At 42.0% G+C, this 19,672-nt stretch overlaps 1 protein-coding gene across 1 annotated transcript; it reads left to right on the top strand.

Annotated features, from left to right (window-relative positions):
• Positions 1 to 8,843: 8,843 nt before the first annotated feature.
• Positions 8,844 to 17,693, top strand: LOC112048864 (uncharacterized). Its single transcript, XM_024086547.2, has 3 exons — positions 8,844 to 8,957; positions 11,728 to 11,862; positions 16,398 to 17,693. The coding sequence occupies exons 1-3, from the start codon at positions 8,937 to 8,939 to the stop codon at positions 16,878 to 16,880; spliced, it is 639 nt and encodes a 212-aa protein (XP_023942315.2). The 5' UTR covers positions 8,844 to 8,936; the 3' UTR covers positions 16,881 to 17,693.
• Positions 17,694 to 19,672: the final 1,979 nt, after the last annotated feature.

The raw sequence follows: 19,672 nt of genomic DNA, 5'->3' as shown, positions 1-19,672 counted from the left end.
AAAGGCCAAGGGGTTGCAAATACAGCAGCGTCATTCACTCGCAGCACACATCATTTTCTACAAAAAATGTCGCGACAGCATATATCTATCTATCTATCTATCTATACTATAATAAAAGAGTAGAAATCGAGTGTCTGTACCAAATTTAACTAAAATCAAGTTAGGGCGATTAGAAATGAGCAATAGAATACAAAAATATATTTTTTTATTTTTTTGCCTGTCTGTCTGTCTATCTGTCTGTCTGTCTGTCCTTCTGTCTGTATGTTCGTGCTATTCTCTGGTTCTGCTGAACGGATTTTGACGCGGATTTCACAAATAGATTAAGCAAAGTTCAGGGCAACATATAGGCTTTGTTTCATTAAAATCGGACAGATAGAAAAAAGCTATCTTGAAAATACCGGATTGCTCAAATTGATTCGCAGGCGTTATTTGGAGAAACGAGATTTCCACTAAAACTGTGTAATATCGATATTGAGGCACATATTCTATACTCAATTGACCAATTTGTTTGTTTATTTGGTTGAACGCGCGAAACTAATCTCAGGAACTACTTAAAAGTTCAGGTTCAAACTGAATAATCCTTTTTGTGTTTAAATAGTCACATTGTCTACTTTTTTATCGTATAATGTTATGCAAGATTTATTACTATAAAAAGAGCACGAATTTGGCGCAATAGCTATTAAATACTTATCTATATACTTATAATAAAACTGTAACAGGTCAAATTACAGAACTTTTTGATTAATTTAAAAAAAAAAAATTATCATAGGGCATTATACAATCGATACTGAATTCAAAAACATTTTTTTTCGATTATTTGTCTGTCTGTCCCTATTTTTTGTTGGCCGGGCATCACACTGAAACTACTGAATGAATTCAAATGAAACTTAGCACAGTTTGAGAACATAATACGGGGCAGGTTATAGAATACTTTTTATAGCGAAAATAAAATCAGAAGGGGGTGAAATCGGGGTTGAAAGTTTGTACGTAAACTTTATTATAGACCGGCATTTGGCCGGGAGTTTGTGATAGGGTCTTTGACCGTGACTACGGCTGGGTATTTTACCCAAACAAAAAAAAAGCGCGGCCTTCGGTCGGGGGGTTGTAATATGGCCTCTGATCGTGGCTACGGCTGGGAATTTTTCCGATGCACAAAAAAAGAACGCGTGGCCTTCGGCCGCGCACCGTATTGTAGCCCGGCCTTCGGCCGGGAGTTTGTGATACAGCCTTCGACCGTAACTACGGCTGGGCATTTTACCCAAACACAAAAAATGGAACGCGTGGCCTTCGGCCGGGAGTGTATGATACAGCCTTCGACCTTGACTACGGCTGGGTATTTTACCCAACAAAAAAAAAGTGCGGCCTTCGGCCGGGGTTAGTAATATGGCCTCTGATCGTGGCTACGGCTGGGCATTTTTCCGATGCACAGAAAACGGAACGCGCGGCCTTCGGCCGGGAGTTTGTGATACAGCCTTCGACCGTAACTACGGCTGGGCATTTTAGCCAAATACAAAAAATGGAACGCGTGGCCTTCGGCCGGGATTATATGATACAGCCTTCGACCTTGACTACGGCTGGGTATTTTACCCAAGCAAAAAAAAAGCGCGGCCTTCGGCCGGGGTTTGTAATATGGCCTTTGATCGTGGCTACGGCTGGGCATTTTTCCGATGCACAGAAAACGGAACGCGCGGCCTTCGGCCGCTCACCGTATTGTAGCCCGGCCTTCAGCCGGGAGTTTGTGATAGAGCCTTCGCGCACTGTATTGTAGCCCAGCTTCGGCCGGGAGTTTATGATACAGCCTTCGACCGTGACTACGGCTGGGCATTTTACCCAAGCACGAAAAACGGAACGCGTAGCCTTCGGCCGGGAGTTTGTGATAAACCCTTCGACCGTGACTACGGCTGGGCATTTTACCCAAGCACAAAAAATGGAACGCGCGGCCTTCGGCCGGGGGTTTGTAATATGGCCTCTGATCGTGGATACGGCTGGGCATTTTTCCGATGCACAGAAAACGGAACGCGGAACCGTACTGTAGCCCAGCCTTCGGCCAGGAGTTTGTGATAGAGCCTACGCGCACTATATTGTAGCCCGGCCTTCGGCCGGGAGTTTATGATACAGCCTTCGACCGTGACTACGGCTGGGTATTTTACCCAAACAAAAAAAAGCGCGGCCTTCGGTCGGGGGTTTGTAATATGGCCTCTGATCGTGGCTACGGCTGGGCATTTTTCCGATGCACAAAAAACGGAACGCGTGGCCTTCGGCCGCGCACCGTATTGTAGCCCGGCCTTCAGCCGGGAGTTTGTGATACAGCCTTCGACCGTAACTACGGCTGGGCATTTTACCCAAACACAAAAAATGGAACGCGTGGCTTTCGGCCGGGAGTGTATGATACAGCCTTCGACCTTGACTACGGCTGGGTATTTCACCCAAGCAAAAAAAAAGCGCGGCCTTCGGCCGGGGTTAGTAATATGGCCTCTGATCGTGGCTACGGCTGGGCATTTTTCCGATGCACAGAAAACGGAACGCGCGGCCTTCGGCCGCTCACCGTATTGTAGCCCGGCCTTCGGCCGGGAGTTTGTGATACAGCCTTCGACCGTAACTACGGCTGGGCATTTTAGCCAAATACAAAAAAAGGAACGCGTGGCCTTCGGCCGGGAGTATATGATACAGCCTTCGACCTTGACTACGGCTGGGTATTTTACCCAAGCAAAAAAAAAGCGCGGCCTTCGGCCGGGGTTTGTAATATGGCCTCTGATCGTGGCTACGGCTGGGCATTTTTCCGATGCACAGAAAACGGAACGCGCGGCCTTCGGCCGCTCACCGTATTGTAGCCCGGCCTTCAGCCGGGAGTTTGTGATAGAGCCTTCGCGCACTGTATTGTAGCCCGGCCTTCGGCCGGGAGTTTATGATGCAGCCTTCGACCGTGACTACGGCTGGGCATTTTACCCAAGCACGAAAAACGGAACGCGTAGCCTTCGGCCGGGAGTTTGTGATAAACCCTTCGACCGTGACTACGGCTGGGCATTTTACCCAAGCACAAAAAATGGAACGCGCGGCCTTCGGCCGGGGGTTTGTAATATGGCCTCTGATCGTGGATACGGCTGGGCATTTTTCCGATGCACAGAAAACGGAACGCGCGGCCTTCGGCCGCTCACCGTATTGTAGCCCGGCCTTCGGCTGGGAGTTTGTGATAGAGCCTTCGCGCACTGTATTGTAGCCCGGCCTTCGGCCGGGAGTTTATGATACAGCCTTCGACCGTGACTACGGCTGGGCATTTTACCTAAGCACGAAAAACGGAACGCGTAGCCTTCGGCCGCGCACTGAATTGTGGCCCGGCCTTCGGCCGGGAGTTAATGATACAGCCTTCGACCGTGACTACGGCTGGGCATTTTACCCAAGCACGAAAAACGGAACGCGTAGACCCAAGCACGAAAAACGAAACGCGTAGCCTTCGGCCGCGCACTGTATTGTAACCCAGCCTTCGGCCGGGAGTTTGTAATACAGCCTCCGACCGTGACTTCGGTTGGGCATTTTGCCCAAGCACAAAATACGGGACGCGCGGTCTTCGGCCGCGCACTGTATTGTGGCCCGGCCTTCGGCCGGGAGTTTGTGATGCAGCCTCCGACCGTGGCTACGGCTGGGCATTTTACCCAGACACAAAAAAGTACGTACTTTGTTGTGCACCCTCTTTCGTCCAGGAGTTTGTGATAGGATCTTCGACCGTGGCTACGGCTGGGCAATTAACGCAGACACAATTAATTGCACGCCGGCCGTAGGCCGGGGGCTGGATAGGGCCTCCGACGATGGCTACGACTTTGCATTTTACCCAAGCACAAAAAACGCGCACATTATTGTACACCGGCCTTCGACCGGGGCTGTGATTTTGTAATTTTTATATATAAAACATACGAAAATATAAATAGAAGGGGCGACGGCGTCGAAAATGTACATAGATTTTCACGCGGACGAAGTCGCGGGCACCTGCTAGTTTCTTATATTTTGTTTGATTTATATGTTTATTGTCTGGTGATTGTAAAAATTTCAAATATAGACGACGCTTATTTATACAGCACCTTTTTATACCCTTAGATAGCCATCTGTTTTTAATTTCTTTATTTACAACTAGCAGGTTGATGTGATTTTGTAATTTTTATATGTTTTATATATAAAAATTACAAAATCACAGCCCCGGTCGAAGGCCGGTGTACAATAATGTGCGCGTTTTTTGTGCTTGGGTAAAATGCAAAGTCGTAGCCATCGTCGGAGGCCCTATCCAGCCCCCGACCTACGGCCGGCGTGCAATTAATTGTGTCTGCGTTAATTGCCCAGCCGTAGCCACGGTCGAAGATCCTATCACAAACTCCTGGACGAAAGAGGGTGCACAACAAAGTACGTACTTTTTTGTGTCTGGGTAAAATGCCCAGCCGTAGCCACGGTCGGAGGCTGCATCACAAACTCCCGGCCGAAGGCCGGGCCACAATACAGTGCGCGGCCGAAGACCGCGCGTCCCGTATTTTGTGCTTGGGCAAAATGCCCAACCGAAGTCACGGTCGGAGGCTGTATTACAAACTCCCGGCCGAAGGCTGGGTTACAATACAGTGCGCGGCCGAAGGCTACGCGTTTCGTTTTTCGTGCTTGGGTCTACGCGTTCCGTTTTTCGTGCTTGGGTAAAATGCCCAGCCGTAGTCACGGTCGAAGGCTGTATCATTAACTCCCGGCCGAAGGCCGGGCCACAATTCAGTGCGCGGCCGAAGGCTACGCGTTCCGTTTTTCGTGCTTAGGTAAAATGCCCAGCCGTAGTCACGGTCGAAGGCTGTATCATAAACTCCCGGCCGAAGGCCGGGCTACAATACAGTGCGCGAAGGCTCTATCACAAACTCCCAGCCGAAGGCCGGGCTACAATACGGTGAGCGGCCGAAGGCCGCGCGTTCCGTTTTCTGTGCATCGGAAAAATGCCCAGCCGTATCCACGATCAGAGGCCATATTACAAACCCCCGGCCGAAGGCCGCGCGTTCCATTTTTTGTGCTTGGGTAAAATGCCCAGCCGTAGTCACGGTCGAAGGGTTTATCACAAACTCCCGGCCGAAGGCTACGCGTTCCGTTTTTCGTGCTTGGGTAAAATGCCCAGCCGTAGTCACGGTCGAAGGCTGCATCATAAACTCCCGGCCGAAGGCCGGGCTACAATACAGTGCGCGAAGGCTCTATCACAAACTCCCGGCTGAAGGCCGGGCTACAATACGGTGAGCGGCCGAAGGCCGCGCGTTCCGTTTTCTGTGCATCGGAAAAATGCCCAGCCGTAGCCACGATCAGAGGCCATATTACAAACCCCGGCCGAAGGCCGCGCTTTTTTTTTGCTTGGGTAAAATACCCAGCCGTAGTCAAGGTCGAAGGCTGTATCATATACTCCCGGCCGAAGGCCACGCGTTCCTTTTTTTGTATTTGGCTAAAATGCCCAGCCGTAGTTACGGTCGAAGGCTGTATCACAAACTCCCGGCCGAAGGCCGGGCTACAATACGGTGAGCGGCCGAAGGCCGCGCGTTCCGTTTTCTGTGCATCGGAAAAATGCCCAGCCGTAGCCACGATCAGAGGCCATATTACTAACCCCGGCCGAAGGCCGCGCTTTTTTTTTGCTTGGGTGAAATACCCAGCCGTAGTCAAGGTCGAAGGCTGTATCATACACTCCCGGCCGAAAGCCACGCGTTCCATTTTTTGTGTTTGGGTAAAATGCCCAGCCGTAGTTACGGTCGAAGGCTGTATCACAAACTCCCGGCTGAAGGCCGGGCTACAATACGGTGCGCGGCCGAAGGCCACGCGTTCCGTTTTTTGTGCATCGGAAAAATGCCCAGCCGTAGCCACGATCAGAGGCCATATTACAAACCCCCGACCGAAGGCCGCGCTTTTTTTTGTTTGGGTAAAATACCCAGCCGTAGTCACGGTCGAAGGCTGTATCATAAACTCCCGGCCGAAGGCCGGGCTACAATATAGTGCGCGTAGGCTCTATCACAAACTCCTGGCCGAAGGCTGGGCTACAGTACGGTTCCGCGTTCCGTTTTCTGTGCATCGGAAAAATGCCCAGCCGTATCCACGATCAGAGGCCATATTACAAACCCCCGGCCGAAGGCCGCGCGTTCCATTTTTTGTGCTTGGGTAAAATGCCCAGCCGTAGTCACGGTCGAAGGGTTTATCACAAACTCCCGGCCGAAGGCTACGCGTTCCGTTTTTCGTGCTTGGGTAAAATGCCCAGCCGTAGTCACGGTCGAAGGCTGTATCATAAACTCCCGGCCGAAGCTGGGCTACAATACAGTGCGCGAAGGCTCTATCACAAACTCCCGGCTGAAGGCCGGGCTACAATACGGTGAGCGGCCGAAGGCCGCGCGTTCCGTTTTCTGTGCATCGGAAAAATGCCCAGCCGTAGCCACGATCAAAGGCCATATTACAAACCCCGGCCGAAGGCCGCGCTTTTTTTTTGCTTGGGTAAAATACCCAGCCGTAGTCAAGGTCGAAGGCTGTATCATATAATCCCGGCCGAAGGCCACGCGTTCCATTTTTTGTATTTGGCTAAAATGCCCAGCCGTAGTTACGGTCGAAGGCTGTATCACAAACTCCCGGCCGAAGGCCGCGCGTTCCGTTTTCTGTGCATCGGAAAAATGCCCAGCCGTAGCCACGATCAGAGGCCATATTACTAACCCCGGCCGAAGGCCGCACTTTTTTTTTGTTGGGTAAAATACCCAGCCGTAGTCAAGGTCGAAGGCTGTATCATACACTCCCGGCCGAAGGCCACGCGTTCCATTTTTTGTGTTTGGGTAAAATGCCCAGCCGTAGTTACGGTCGAAGGCTGTATCACAAACTCCCGGCCGAAGGCCGGGCTACAATACGGTGCGCGGCCGAAGGCCACGCGTTCTTTTTTTGTGCATCGGAAAAATTCCCAGCCGTAGCCACGATCAGAGGCCATATTACAACCCCCCGACCGAAGGCCGCGCTTTTTTTTTGTTTGGGTAAAATACCCAGCCGTAGTCACGGTCAAAGACCCTATCACAAACTCCCGGCCAAATGCCGGTCTATAATAAAGTTTACGTACAAACTTTCAACCCCGATTTCACCCCCTTCTGATTTTATTTTCGCTATAAAAAGTATTCTATAACCTGCCCCGTATTATGTTCTCAAACTGTGCTAAGTTTCATTTGAATTCATTCAGTAGTTTCAGTGTGATGCCCGGCCAACAAAAAATAGGGACAGACAGACAAATAATCGAAAAAAAATGTTTTTGAATTCAGTATCGATTGTATAATGCCCTATGATAATTTTTTTTTTTTAAATTAATCAAAAAGTTCTGTAATTTGACCTGTTACAGTTTTATTATAAGTATATAGATAAGTATTTAATAGCTATTGCGCCAAATTCGTGCTCTTTTTATAGTAATAAATCTTGCATAACATTATAAGATAAAAAAGTAGACAATGTGACTATTTAAACACAAAAAGGATTATTCAGTTTGAACCTGAACTTTTAAGTAGTTCCTGAGATTAGTTTCGCGCGTTCAACCAAATAAACAAACAAATTGGTCAATTGAGTATAGAATATGTGCCTCAATATCGATATTACACAGTTTTAGTGGAAATCTCGTTTCTCCAAATAACGCCTGCGAATCAATTTGAGCAATCCGGTATTTTCAAGATAGCTTTTTTCTATCTGTCCGATTTTAATGAAACAAAGCCTATATGTTGCCCTGAACTTTGCTTAATCTATTTGTGAAATCCGCGTCAAAATCCGTTCAGCAGAACCAGAGAATAGCACGAACATACAGACAGAAGGACAGACAGACAGACAGATAGACAGACAGACAGGCAAAAAAATAAAAAAATATATTTTTGTATTCCATTGCTCATTTCTAATCGCCCTAACTTGATTTTAGTTAAATTTGGTACAGACACTCGATTTCTACTCTTTTATTATAGTATAGATAGATAGATAGATAGATATATGCTGTCGCGACATTTTTTGTAGAAAATGATGTGTGCTGCGAGTGAATGACGCTGCTGTATTTGCAACCCCTTGGCCTTTTGAATAGCAATGACAATGCTTGAGGGAATTTGCAGACTGTTGGGAAGGCGCCATGTACACCTTGGGTTACATTATTGGAGTTTTAGGAAGGATCCCTAATTTTTTTTTAAATAAAATATAGCCTATAGCCTTCCTCGATAAATGGGCTATCTATCACTGAAAGTATTTTTCAAATCGGACCAGTAGATCCTGAGATTAGCGCGTTCAATCAAACAAACAAACAAACAAACAAACAAACAAACTCTTCCGCTTTATAATATTAGTATAGATTTTAACATTAATTTCGGGAAAGCACAGTGCATGAAAAAGAGTCAAAAGTTCGTGTAGTTGGCTAAAAGCTTTGTTTGTCTCATCCTGCTCGTACACTTCCTGAAATGATAACGCTGATTATTTTTAATGTATGAGATCTTTTAAGCTGGGGCCCCCTTTCAAACCGTGGGCCCGTGGCTACTGGTTTTTTGCCAGCCCTACCATCATATAGTTACACCGTTGGGCCTACCTTATGTAATCATATAGCCAATAAACATCGAGAACGGTGTAGATAATAATCAAAATGTTAACGTATATTAACAAAAAGATACATCGATGATATAATTCACCGCAAAATCTAAATTATTTTTTAGTTTTGTTCAAATGAACCGCATTCATGTTCCAACTTACACTGGCCTTTAGATTGGCATCACAAATCAACGTGAATCCGCCGAATCAAAATGCTGTAAGGCGAAGAAAGATCAATTTAAAGTGGTTTTACAGATAAAAAAGGTTCCGGAACGCGCGAAAATATTTGTGCCTGTCACTTCACTATAAATTGGCGCGCAAGTTATTGTGACATCACAGTTACTACTTACGTTTTCGTTCAGAAACACAACACCAAAATGTTCGCTCTTCAAACTTATGTGAGTGTAAATAATGAATTAAAATTAACAATTTAATTTGTGTCGAAAATCGAAATGTGTTGCGGTAAAATGCAAGTGTTGCCTGTTCAGAAATACCTACTTTACTTAATTAAAATATATTCAATGGCTTAAATATTCATTTTGTTTTAAATTCATGCTGAATACCGAAGCCAGTGTGGTATTTTGGGTTAAAATCAACCATTTAAAATTTTAATTGAATAATAATAGCTGGTTCAAGTAAGTTTAAATATGTAAATAATTTCTACAGGAATTATAACAGCAACTATTTAAGTTTTTGTTTGCCTAAACCGCCGCCTTAGTTCATTAAAAATTTAATGATGTAAAGGGCAATTTATTTGAATTAACTTTCAGATTATCCATGTAAAATTCCTTAGTAAAAACAGAAGCGTCGCACAACGATAGGTCAAAGTGACATTCGCCAGCATACACTAGGTCACAGCAACTTACTGGTCCATATAATTCCTCTATAAATATCCTCCGCTCGTGCACTGTGCTTCAGATAGACGATGTTAGCGAGCTGTAAAAAGCTTAGCCACTCGCACTGAAATATACGAATTGATATTGCGTACAGTACTTAAAGAAAGAAACAATAATAAACGCATTTTAAATCGATATTATCCCACACATCACAATATCTCAAGTCAGCGCCTGCCCGAAGAAAATTTTATAATAGAGCGAGGACCAATTATGGCGCCTCTCCTGTTTGCTCCTAACAATATGCAGATACCTATACCAAATTATGAGGGTAAAGTTAGAATGGAACACGAAGATCTTGACCATACTCGGGGGTGACCAATTTAAAATCAGTCGCAGTACCGTCTACGGTTGACTAGGATTATCATTTAGGCGCTCTCTAGGATTTGGCGCCTGGAGCGACTGCTCCGTTCGCATTTTCTTATGGACAGGCCGGCTCTGTCTCAAGTACCCAGGTCATCAAGTATATATGTGGCATAACTCAGAAAATGGCCCGAGCTCAGCATAATGCTATGTGACCATTAAAATTAGGACACGCAGCGCTGATTTTCAGCTGGAACCACAGATCGGGTAACGCCACGAACACAGCCAACATAACCTTATATTTACTACTTTTTAACTTAATTACATAATATAGGTGATAGGCCAGTGGATTGGACCTCTGCCTCTGATGCCGGAGGTTGTGCGTTCGAATCCGGTCCGGGGCTCTTCCAACTTTTCAATTGTGTGCATTTTAAGAAATTAAATGTCACGTGTCTTAAACGGTGAAGGACTATTGGCCTAACCCCTCTCATTGTGAGAGGAGACTCGAGCTGAGCAGTGAGCCAAATATGGGTTGATAACGGCGACTTCCCTACATGTAACTGCATTCTGCTCCAGTCGAATCCAATCACGAGCTCCTGGGTAGGGCTCTGGAGTATTGAGCTCCTAAGACATTTTCAGTAAAAATTCTCTGGTGAGAGTAGGTACGTCAGGTACATTAAGTTCGGTTCCCAAAAAGTCAACCTGCAATTCCGACTGGTTCTCTGCAGCGCCTAACTAAACTATTCATCCCAAAGATTTATCAGATTTCGACAAATAATCTGTGTCAACCGATTTTTATGACTCGGGTAATGTGCTACATACTTGCATTATCCAACTTGAACAATAGTCGAATTTCAACTTCTAAACCCCGATTTTAATTTGATTTAATTCCATTTTTTGCGCGAGTTTTTTTTTAAAAAAGGCAGTCTATCAGGATTGAAAAAAGCGAGTGTACTTTAGACCACACGATTGAAGTAAAACGTATTTAGCTCCCCTTCTCAACGTTCGTTTGCCTTTTCGTAACGCATTCAACAGCTTAGGCTTAGTTGTTTTAGTTACCTGCTTCAAAAATCCCTGAAATCCTAAGGTGCAATCTTGATCCGTATGTTTCGCGAAAGCCTCCAACGACATCGGCTAAGTTATTGCATACAACAAGCTCTACGCCTGATTGTGATTCATAGGTCACGCTGCGACCGGGACCTAATAGCTGAACATTTATTATATTGTGTCTTTACATACGGCTCAGCGCGCACTGGGTACATAAACCTATGCATATAGAGCGAGTCCATATCTATCACTAGCTGACGCCGCGCGGTTTCACCCGCGTGGTTCCAGTTTCCGTAGGAATACGGGAATAATATATAGCCTATAGCCTTCCTCGATAAATGGGCTATCTAACACTGAAAGAATTTTTCAAATCGGACCAGTAGTTCCTGAGATTAGCGCGTTCAATCAAACAAACAAACAAAATCTTCAGCTTTATAATATTAGTATAGATAGCAAACATAATCATTTTATGAAGGTTGTTTATCATATTTTCTGCCATAGTACTTAACTACGTTAGCCAATTATGGAGTATGACCATGATAGCTTCATTATCAACCAATCTTCTGCTCACTGTTGAGCTCGAGTCTCCTGTCAGAATGAGAGGGGTTAGTCTAATAATTCACCACGCTGGCTCAATTGGCAGACTTCACACACGCAGAGAAATAAGAAAATTCTCTGGTTTCCTTACGATGTTTTCCTTCACCGTTTGAGACACGTGATATTTAGTTTCTTAAAATGCACACAACTGAAAAGTTGGAGGTGCATACTCCGGACCGGATTAGAACCCACACCCTCCAGAATCGGAGGCAGAGGTCATATCCACTGGGCTATCACGTCTCTCATGATAGCTTATTAGCAGGCAGGTAATACTAATAAATATAACGCAAATATATATTTTTTAACAATGCACAATATTTTATGGCAGAGTATCTTCGTCATTGCGTTAGCAACGTCCTGCGCTTATCAACAAATGCCACAACAACAACAACAACAACAACAACAACAATGGACGCCATACAACATAAACCTCGACAGTTATTTACAACAGCACGATCAACAGGTATGTAGATTTTTTGTTATATTATTTTACTGAACTCCTTGAAATCTGCTAAGCAAAGCCACCACAGTCTAAATATCCACACAGTCCATTATTGGCTACCTTTCTAATTAGATTAGGCGCTGTGAGGTATTGACTGTACATAATTTGAGGACGGCATTCTGTTTACAGTTTTGAACTCAGAAAAGTCTGCAAAATACGATTGAGCATGTTGCCAGGAAGTTTGTTGGTCTATTCTTTTGTTATACATTACCCTATTTGGTGTCGTGGTTATGGACTAAACAAATGGTTCGTATCAGTTTTATTGGATGTTTCATTAAGATAATCCAATTTTTTATCATGTTATTATCACACTAACAGCTAATCTATTAAAAAAATACAAGAAAGTTCAAAACAAGATTTATTTTAAACGTATCACTCCGAAACTACTGGATGAATTCAACTGAAACTTGGAACGATTTGATTCATACTACGAAAAAGGTCATAAGATTCTTTATCGCGAAAAAGAAAATAGAAGAATATGACGTATCAAAACAATGTACCAAAAAAACTCCTGCCAACATGCTGAAAAGTATTCTCCTTGCTTTTCTGAGTTCAAAACTGTAAACAAAATGTAGTCCTCAAATTACGTATACTCACTAACTCACAGCGCCTGGTCTTTATAGTCACTCGAATAGAAAGAATTTTTCAGTTGTCATTTTGATTCTTATTTGTTTCATCATTTTCTTTGTATTTATTCAGTTTGAGAATGTCTCGTATAATTGAATTGATCTACCAGACTGACATAACAATAGGAACCGTACAAATTACATTCCATTCTGATTGCCACTGCGGTCGCGTATATTAGATATGGGACGAAACAGAGTTTTCGGGCCTAAATTGTGTTATCAGTTTATTTGATAAAACAACCCAATGTCCTTACGATTTGTGACTTTAGTATTTTTTGCGCTTGGAAAATTAGTATCCCGAATAATTAATTACTATTCCATGAATTGATATTTAATTTTAGCCAGTAAATAATAGGTTTTTGAGTCGAATGAACAAATCTACGCAAAAATCTTGAATTTGGGCCATTGTTATAAATTAAAATTGGTAAAAAAATCGGGTTAAGAATGAAATATTTTTTTTCTATTTTTTATTGTACAATTCAATAAAATTGTTAATATAGATAGTTGTTTGTTCAAGTAGTAAGCGTATAAGTAATTATATTTGGATAATTGAGGATTTGAATCCTTGGAACCTGCTACCTTATGTAGCAACCACGGGGTTGAATCTCCATAATGTCTACCGTACTTTATGGCAGGACAATGGGCTGACAAACATCCAGCTTTCTTAAAAGGTATGTCTGGATATCGCAGGCCCTCTTTCTGTATACTCCTTCAACCAGTTCCGAATTATGTGCTCGTTTAATATTGCACAAAGCGCGTACTGGCCACAGCCGCTATACCTGCGCTATTAGACCCTCCCGGTTTGTTCAGGGATGACGGCAAGAGACCTGACGGGATGACAATAGTGCCTATGGGGCGTGCTTTAGTGTGGGACGGAACCTGCGTAGATATGTTGGCAGTGTCTCATCTCTCACGCAATTCCCAAACGCCTGGCGCAGCTGCTGAATATGCTCGTTCATATCTACTGACTATGTATTGTGGCGCTTGCCTTTGAGGCTTTAGGCCCATGATCATCAGATACCAATCAATTCTACGTCTGACAAATTGACACATGCGTAAGGCGACCCAAGAGCTGGCACTTTTTTAGCCCAAAGGATAATAAGCCTTGCCAACCAGAGTACCTTGCCCATGACTGAACAATTAGATGGCGTGTATTTCTTATAATTATTTTATTTACGTTAATTATGAATATGTTGTTGGCTAAATAAATTACTTACAAAGCTTTCATGAGAAGATACAAATAACACACAATAATAATCCACAGCGTTGTCAAAAATAAGTGTCAAAATTTTTGTAGAGATCAACAAGTTAGATTAGTCCTCACTCGAAATACGAGTATCAAGCGATTTTCGCTAAGCAATATTGGCACAAATTGGTAACCGGAGAGTGTGTCGACGTTCCCAATATTTCTCCAAAATTCGAAGCGATGTTTGTGTTCTGGACTTTGTGTTTCACAGGAGATCACGTACACTCTATAAAATATCAATTTAACACGTGCTCTATTCCTCCATAAAGGCATGTCCTATTAGTTGAATTGTTAAATGATTTTGCTTATAATATTTTGCATTCGAATTTCGTTTTATATCATCATCATTTATACTTTAAATATATATGATGATATATTTAAAGTATATACTTTATTATCGAGATATATTTAAAGCATATACTTTAAATATACCTCGATAATTGGGCTTTCTAACACTGAAAGATTTTTTCAAATCGGACCAGTAGAAAAGAAAGATATCATTATTCATCGTTATCGACCGATGGACGTCCACTGCTGGACATAGGCCTCTTGCATGGACCTCCAACCACAACTCGGCCATCGGCTCTTATTGCCACTTCAGCTTCGCGACTCGTGACTTTGGTTCGTCTGTGGATCTCCTCATTTCTGATTCGATCACGCAGATAAACTCCATGTATAGCTCGTTCTATCCCCCACTGAGAGACTTTGGCCTTCTAATAAAGCCCATAATTAGCGACCAAGTCTCGGATCGGAATACTTTAAATATATGAATTTGAAATCGGTTTTATTATTTTAAACCTCAACGAATTAAAATTAAAAATCGGTAGACTCTTTCAAATCATACGGAATACTAAATGCCACTTCTTTTGTTTCGAAACCTGTTGACTATTTTATACAACACAGATGGAAAATACTTAAATATCTAAGTGAATTGAAAATGTAGGTGGATCGTAAAGTGGGTTACGACCAGCGAATACGGCTAGGATTGCAAGCGAGCCGTAAAATTACTTTTATTATAAGCTACAGGTGTTTTATATTCATAAATTGTTATTTTGCGGCTGTAATATTGGGAATGTAATGAAATATTCGAATTGATAACTTGAGACGATGAAAGAAAACAGATTTTATTCGATTAATGACCAACATAAAAGGATCTTTGTGGGAAATTTTCTGTAAGGATCGAAAAATAATATTGGGAAAATGTTGATTATTACACAATACAAATACAATACAATAGCATCAATTGTTAAGCTTTTGCGGTAAATTACGTAAGAAAGAATGAATGCTACATTTAACCTTATAACTAACCTTTCCCTCCAATATTTTTTGTGGCTTTACTATCAAACCTATCTCAGTAATAACTCTCAATATAAAATACTAGTTGGAGCCCCGCGGTTTCACCCGTGTGGTTCCCATTCGGGGAATACGGGGATAATATATAACCTATTCCTTGATAAATGGGCTATCTAACACTTTATAACACTGTAGCTTTCTAACACAAATCGGACCAGTAGTTCCTAAGATAAGCGCGTTCAAGCAAACAAACTCGTCAGCTTTATAATATTAAGTATGGATACAGTTAGACAGCTACATACGTGTTCTGTGACGTAATATGCGCATTAAAATATATCCCTTGATAGTTGTTAATGTTGATGATTAAATAACAGTTATCCAACAGAAAATAGAGCAAAAATATTCATTCTCTGGTGTACCGCTAAGTTGCCGTAACGCGGCACCGGCGCCATTTTGCTTTTTTATTATTTTCTACCTTTAATAAACTGGTGCCGAGTGAATAGTGAAAAGTCAAATATAACTTTCGTTCGGAACGTTCACCATTGTTTGTGAGCGGTTTATTTTGTTTTGGTGCAACCGAACTGGGTCATAGATTTCTTTCATACCACGCTCTACTGTAATCAGGTTTTGCATAACAACTCTGATTTTTATTATTACACCGGCAAATGAGTAGATAATGAGGATTATAAGTTTTTAATATAATAAGTGATTGAATATTTTTCGTTATCTGCGTATCATAGGTATGTAAATATTTCAGAAGCTTTTCCTTCTGCGATTATGTAAGTGCCGTAGGGTCCAAAAATGGGGTTTTGGGTGAGCACAGAAGTTTTGCCTGATGGGACCCGAAGGCACTCTGAGACTCTGACCTTAGCTTTGAAGGCCGTTCTGGAAAGGTATTTTGAAGAGCACGAAAAGATTAGGATTATACATGGACTATGGCCCGGTAAAATAGTAAAGGGTTTGTAGAGAACTTAAGGCTAGGATATTACTAACTACTAACTTAAGATTTACGCAGAATATACTATATTATGATATATTATGATAGAGTTACAGAATGTTAAGAAAGAAGAAGAAGAAATACTTTATTGCACACAAAAATACAATTATAAATAAAAACATTAAAGATGAATAATTTAAACTAAGCATGCAAAGGCGGCCTTAATACTTAATACCTACCTAAATACCTAAGTATACTTGCTTAGAGATCGTGTAAAGTTAAAAGCTCTTGCTCTTCGTAAGATCTGACAACTATATTACAGTAAACCTTGCCTTACTTTACATGAAAATGTTGTTGGTGGTTTTTATTATAATAACACACTTATAATTTCCAGTTTCAACCAAGCGACTATTCTTCTGGCTTCGACTTCGGGGGTCATGATTCGGGTGATCAAGGAGACTTTGGAAAAGATTTCGGAGGTCATGACCTACAAGCTCATTCGTATCCCGTGCATCATCACGTAGAAGAAGAAAACCCTGAGCCTATCAAACACTACAAGGAAGTTGTCGTCCCCGTTCCGAAGAACGTTGAGTTCAAAGTCCACCAGCCCGTCCTTATACCAATCCCTCATCCAGTGCCAATCCAAGTTCCCGTTCCCAAAGCAGTAGTCATCCCTATCATAAAGGAAGTCTCCATTCCCGTCGAAAAATCTGTTCCTTATCCCGTTGAGAAGATTGTCCATGTCCCCAAGATCAAGGAAGTGCCTTTTGAAGTTATTAAACATATAATCGTACCCGTCGAAAAGCCTGTACCTTTCAAAGTACCTGTATACGAAACCATCATTCACACTAAGAAAGGGTCACACAAGATACGTTAACTTTTAGATTGATTGATGTTTTGGTTTTGTAAATGTGTAATGTATTGTTAGTTTTTACACAGAATAAAGAATATAACAGAATGAGTCTATACAAGCTGTGGGGTGGGGCCGGTGAAACACATAAAAAAACAAACGTCACGCGTCTCCTTCACATCCGCATATACAAAGTTTTTTCATAATTTGTATTTCGAGATTTAACACTAGCAACAATCACGTAAATTGATAATAATTACATTTAAAAATACTCAATCTTATATTTTTTAGTTTTGGAATACAGTTTTTAAAATATTTAAAAACATAAGACGCCATTTTTCTTGAATAATATTGAAAATTACTGATGCAATGCTCATGTCGTACTAACTCGAGAATGTATTCGTTTTTGAAATTGTATTTGGAATGGCTGCATCTCTTCCGTGTTCCGTACGCTCTATCTGCCTATTATTCTTTAATCTGTGTGTGTAATGTATTGTTAATTTTTATCTCTATTTCTTCACGTTTCAAGTCTATACGATGAAATAGTGACAAAAATCTTTATAGTAGGCTACAGAGAAATATCCCATTCCTATTTATTTATAAAACCCGCCGTTGTGAATCACAGAAGTATTGTAAATATTTCTAGTGTGTTGATACAATAGCTGTATTACTGATGCTCAGATAAAAACGTCGTATTTATTAAGGACTTGGTGTTTATCTATATTCTTTTGTGACTGATTTCTTGTTATTGTTGTGATGTTTGTTATGTGTGTTTGTTTTGTAAATATTGTTGATTAGTTTTAGTTGTTACTTAATAAAATACTATTGATGTCGTTAAAATGATTATATTTATTACTGACCACCAATTAATAACAACCAACCAACAGCTTTGAATAAATAACCTACATACCTACTAAACCTAATTTTAAGGCTGATACTATCTATAGTATTAGCTTTAAAAGTAGGAAACTTCAGTAGGTGTTTGTGGACGTAATGGTTTTTGTTTTTATGAGTAGGAGTCGCCATTATAGTACCTTGGTACCACAAAGTCCATCAGATCTTTGAACTAGATAGGTGCCCCGTTTATAGCTCCTTCAGCTCGGCGACTCGTTGAGCTGTCAGTGACTTTGATTCTTCAGCGCATCTCCCTGAAGAATCAAAGTCACCTACTCTGAACATTCTTCGCTAGATCTCCACCACCCTACCGACAAAGTCGTACCGCCAAGCGATTTAGCGTTCCGGTACGATGTCGTGAAGTCTGTAGAAACCGAAAGGAGTGTGGATTTCATCCTACTCCTAACAAGTTAGCCCGCTTCCATCTTAGATTGCATCATCACTTACCTACCATCAGGTGAGATTGTAGTCAAGGGCTAACTAGTAGAGAATACTTTTTTTTAAAAGAATATTTGCAATATCTTTTAAAATATGACCAATATTCCCATTCCCCTCCAACTAGTCGGGATAGACTGTGCTAGAAGTGGGTATGACAATAGGCCAACGGGGCGGGGATCGAACCACCACTTCTAGGTGATAAGTTCGACCGCTCTTACCGTTGAGCTATTGAGGCTACAATAAAAAAAATATATATGGTTTTGTAAAATGATTAGTGGACTATTACTATACTTATATGACTCATGCGAAAATATGAATAGAAGGGGGTGAAATGGGAGATGAAAGTTTACATTGATTTTCACGCGGACGAAGTCGCGGGCGTCCGCTAGTAAAACAGTACAACTAATGATTATTTTCCTACAGAGAAAAGATATGTTTGTTTTCGTACAGAGATAATAATGTTCAAGTTAATTCTGTAGCAGGCTAGTTGACACTTTTTTTTAATGTTCTTAAATGGTTCATTATCGTTCTATTAGATAGAAAAAAAAATCATATTTTTTGAGACGTGAATACATGAAAATTTTAGTTTTTGCATATTATTTTGACAATACGAGCCAAATGACATGACAGTCTATATTTCAACTGTTTCATGACGACAATATGACAAATCCTTTACAAACGGAGCGTTTGACAAACATATTAGTTAACAATTAGTTCGACGTTTAGTACCTACATTAACATTGTGACGTCACAAAATGAACGACAGCGTTTTTCCGTTTGGAAAATTAAAAAAAATACATGATTTTTAAATTAAGATTTATAAGAAAACCTTAACTTTTCTTCTTAATCTTCATCTTCATATTTCGGACCCTTATTCCATGTTTCTACTAGACGAAATATTGTTTATATTATAAACTAGCGGACGCCCGCGACTTCGTCCGCGTAAATTTCGATGTCAACTTTACTACTACCCCTACCCTACCCTACCCCTACCCTACCACTACCCCAACCCTACTCCTACCCTACCCCTACCTTACCTACACCCTACCCCCATCCTACTCCTACCCCCATCCTACCCCTACCCTCCCCGTACCCTATGCCTTTCCTACCCCTATCCCACCCGTACCCCTATCTCACGCCTATCCTACCCCTACCCTACCACTTCCCTATCCTACCCGTACATCTACCCTACCACTACCCTACCTCTACCCCTACCCTACCACTACCCTACAACTAACCCGGTCCTAAACCTACCCTACCCCTACACTACCCCTACGCTTCCTTACCCGTACCCTACCCTACCCTGTAACTTCTCTATCTTACTCCTACCCTTAGCAAAATCGATCCAGTCCTTCGAGAGTGGTGGTATGACCAAGAGAAATAGAGACTTCTATGCTAATAATATAAAGAGGTAAAGTTCGTGTGGTTGTAGGAGGTAATCTCTGGATCTACTGGACCGATTTGGAAAATTGTTTTACCAATCGAAA

Source organism: Bicyclus anynana, chromosome 2, assembly GCF_947172395.1.
Source record: "Bicyclus anynana chromosome 2, ilBicAnyn1.1, whole genome shotgun sequence".
Classification (NCBI taxonomy): Eukaryota; Metazoa; Arthropoda; class Insecta; order Lepidoptera; family Nymphalidae; genus Bicyclus; species Bicyclus anynana.
This window is presented reverse-complemented; position numbering and strand designations above follow the sequence as displayed.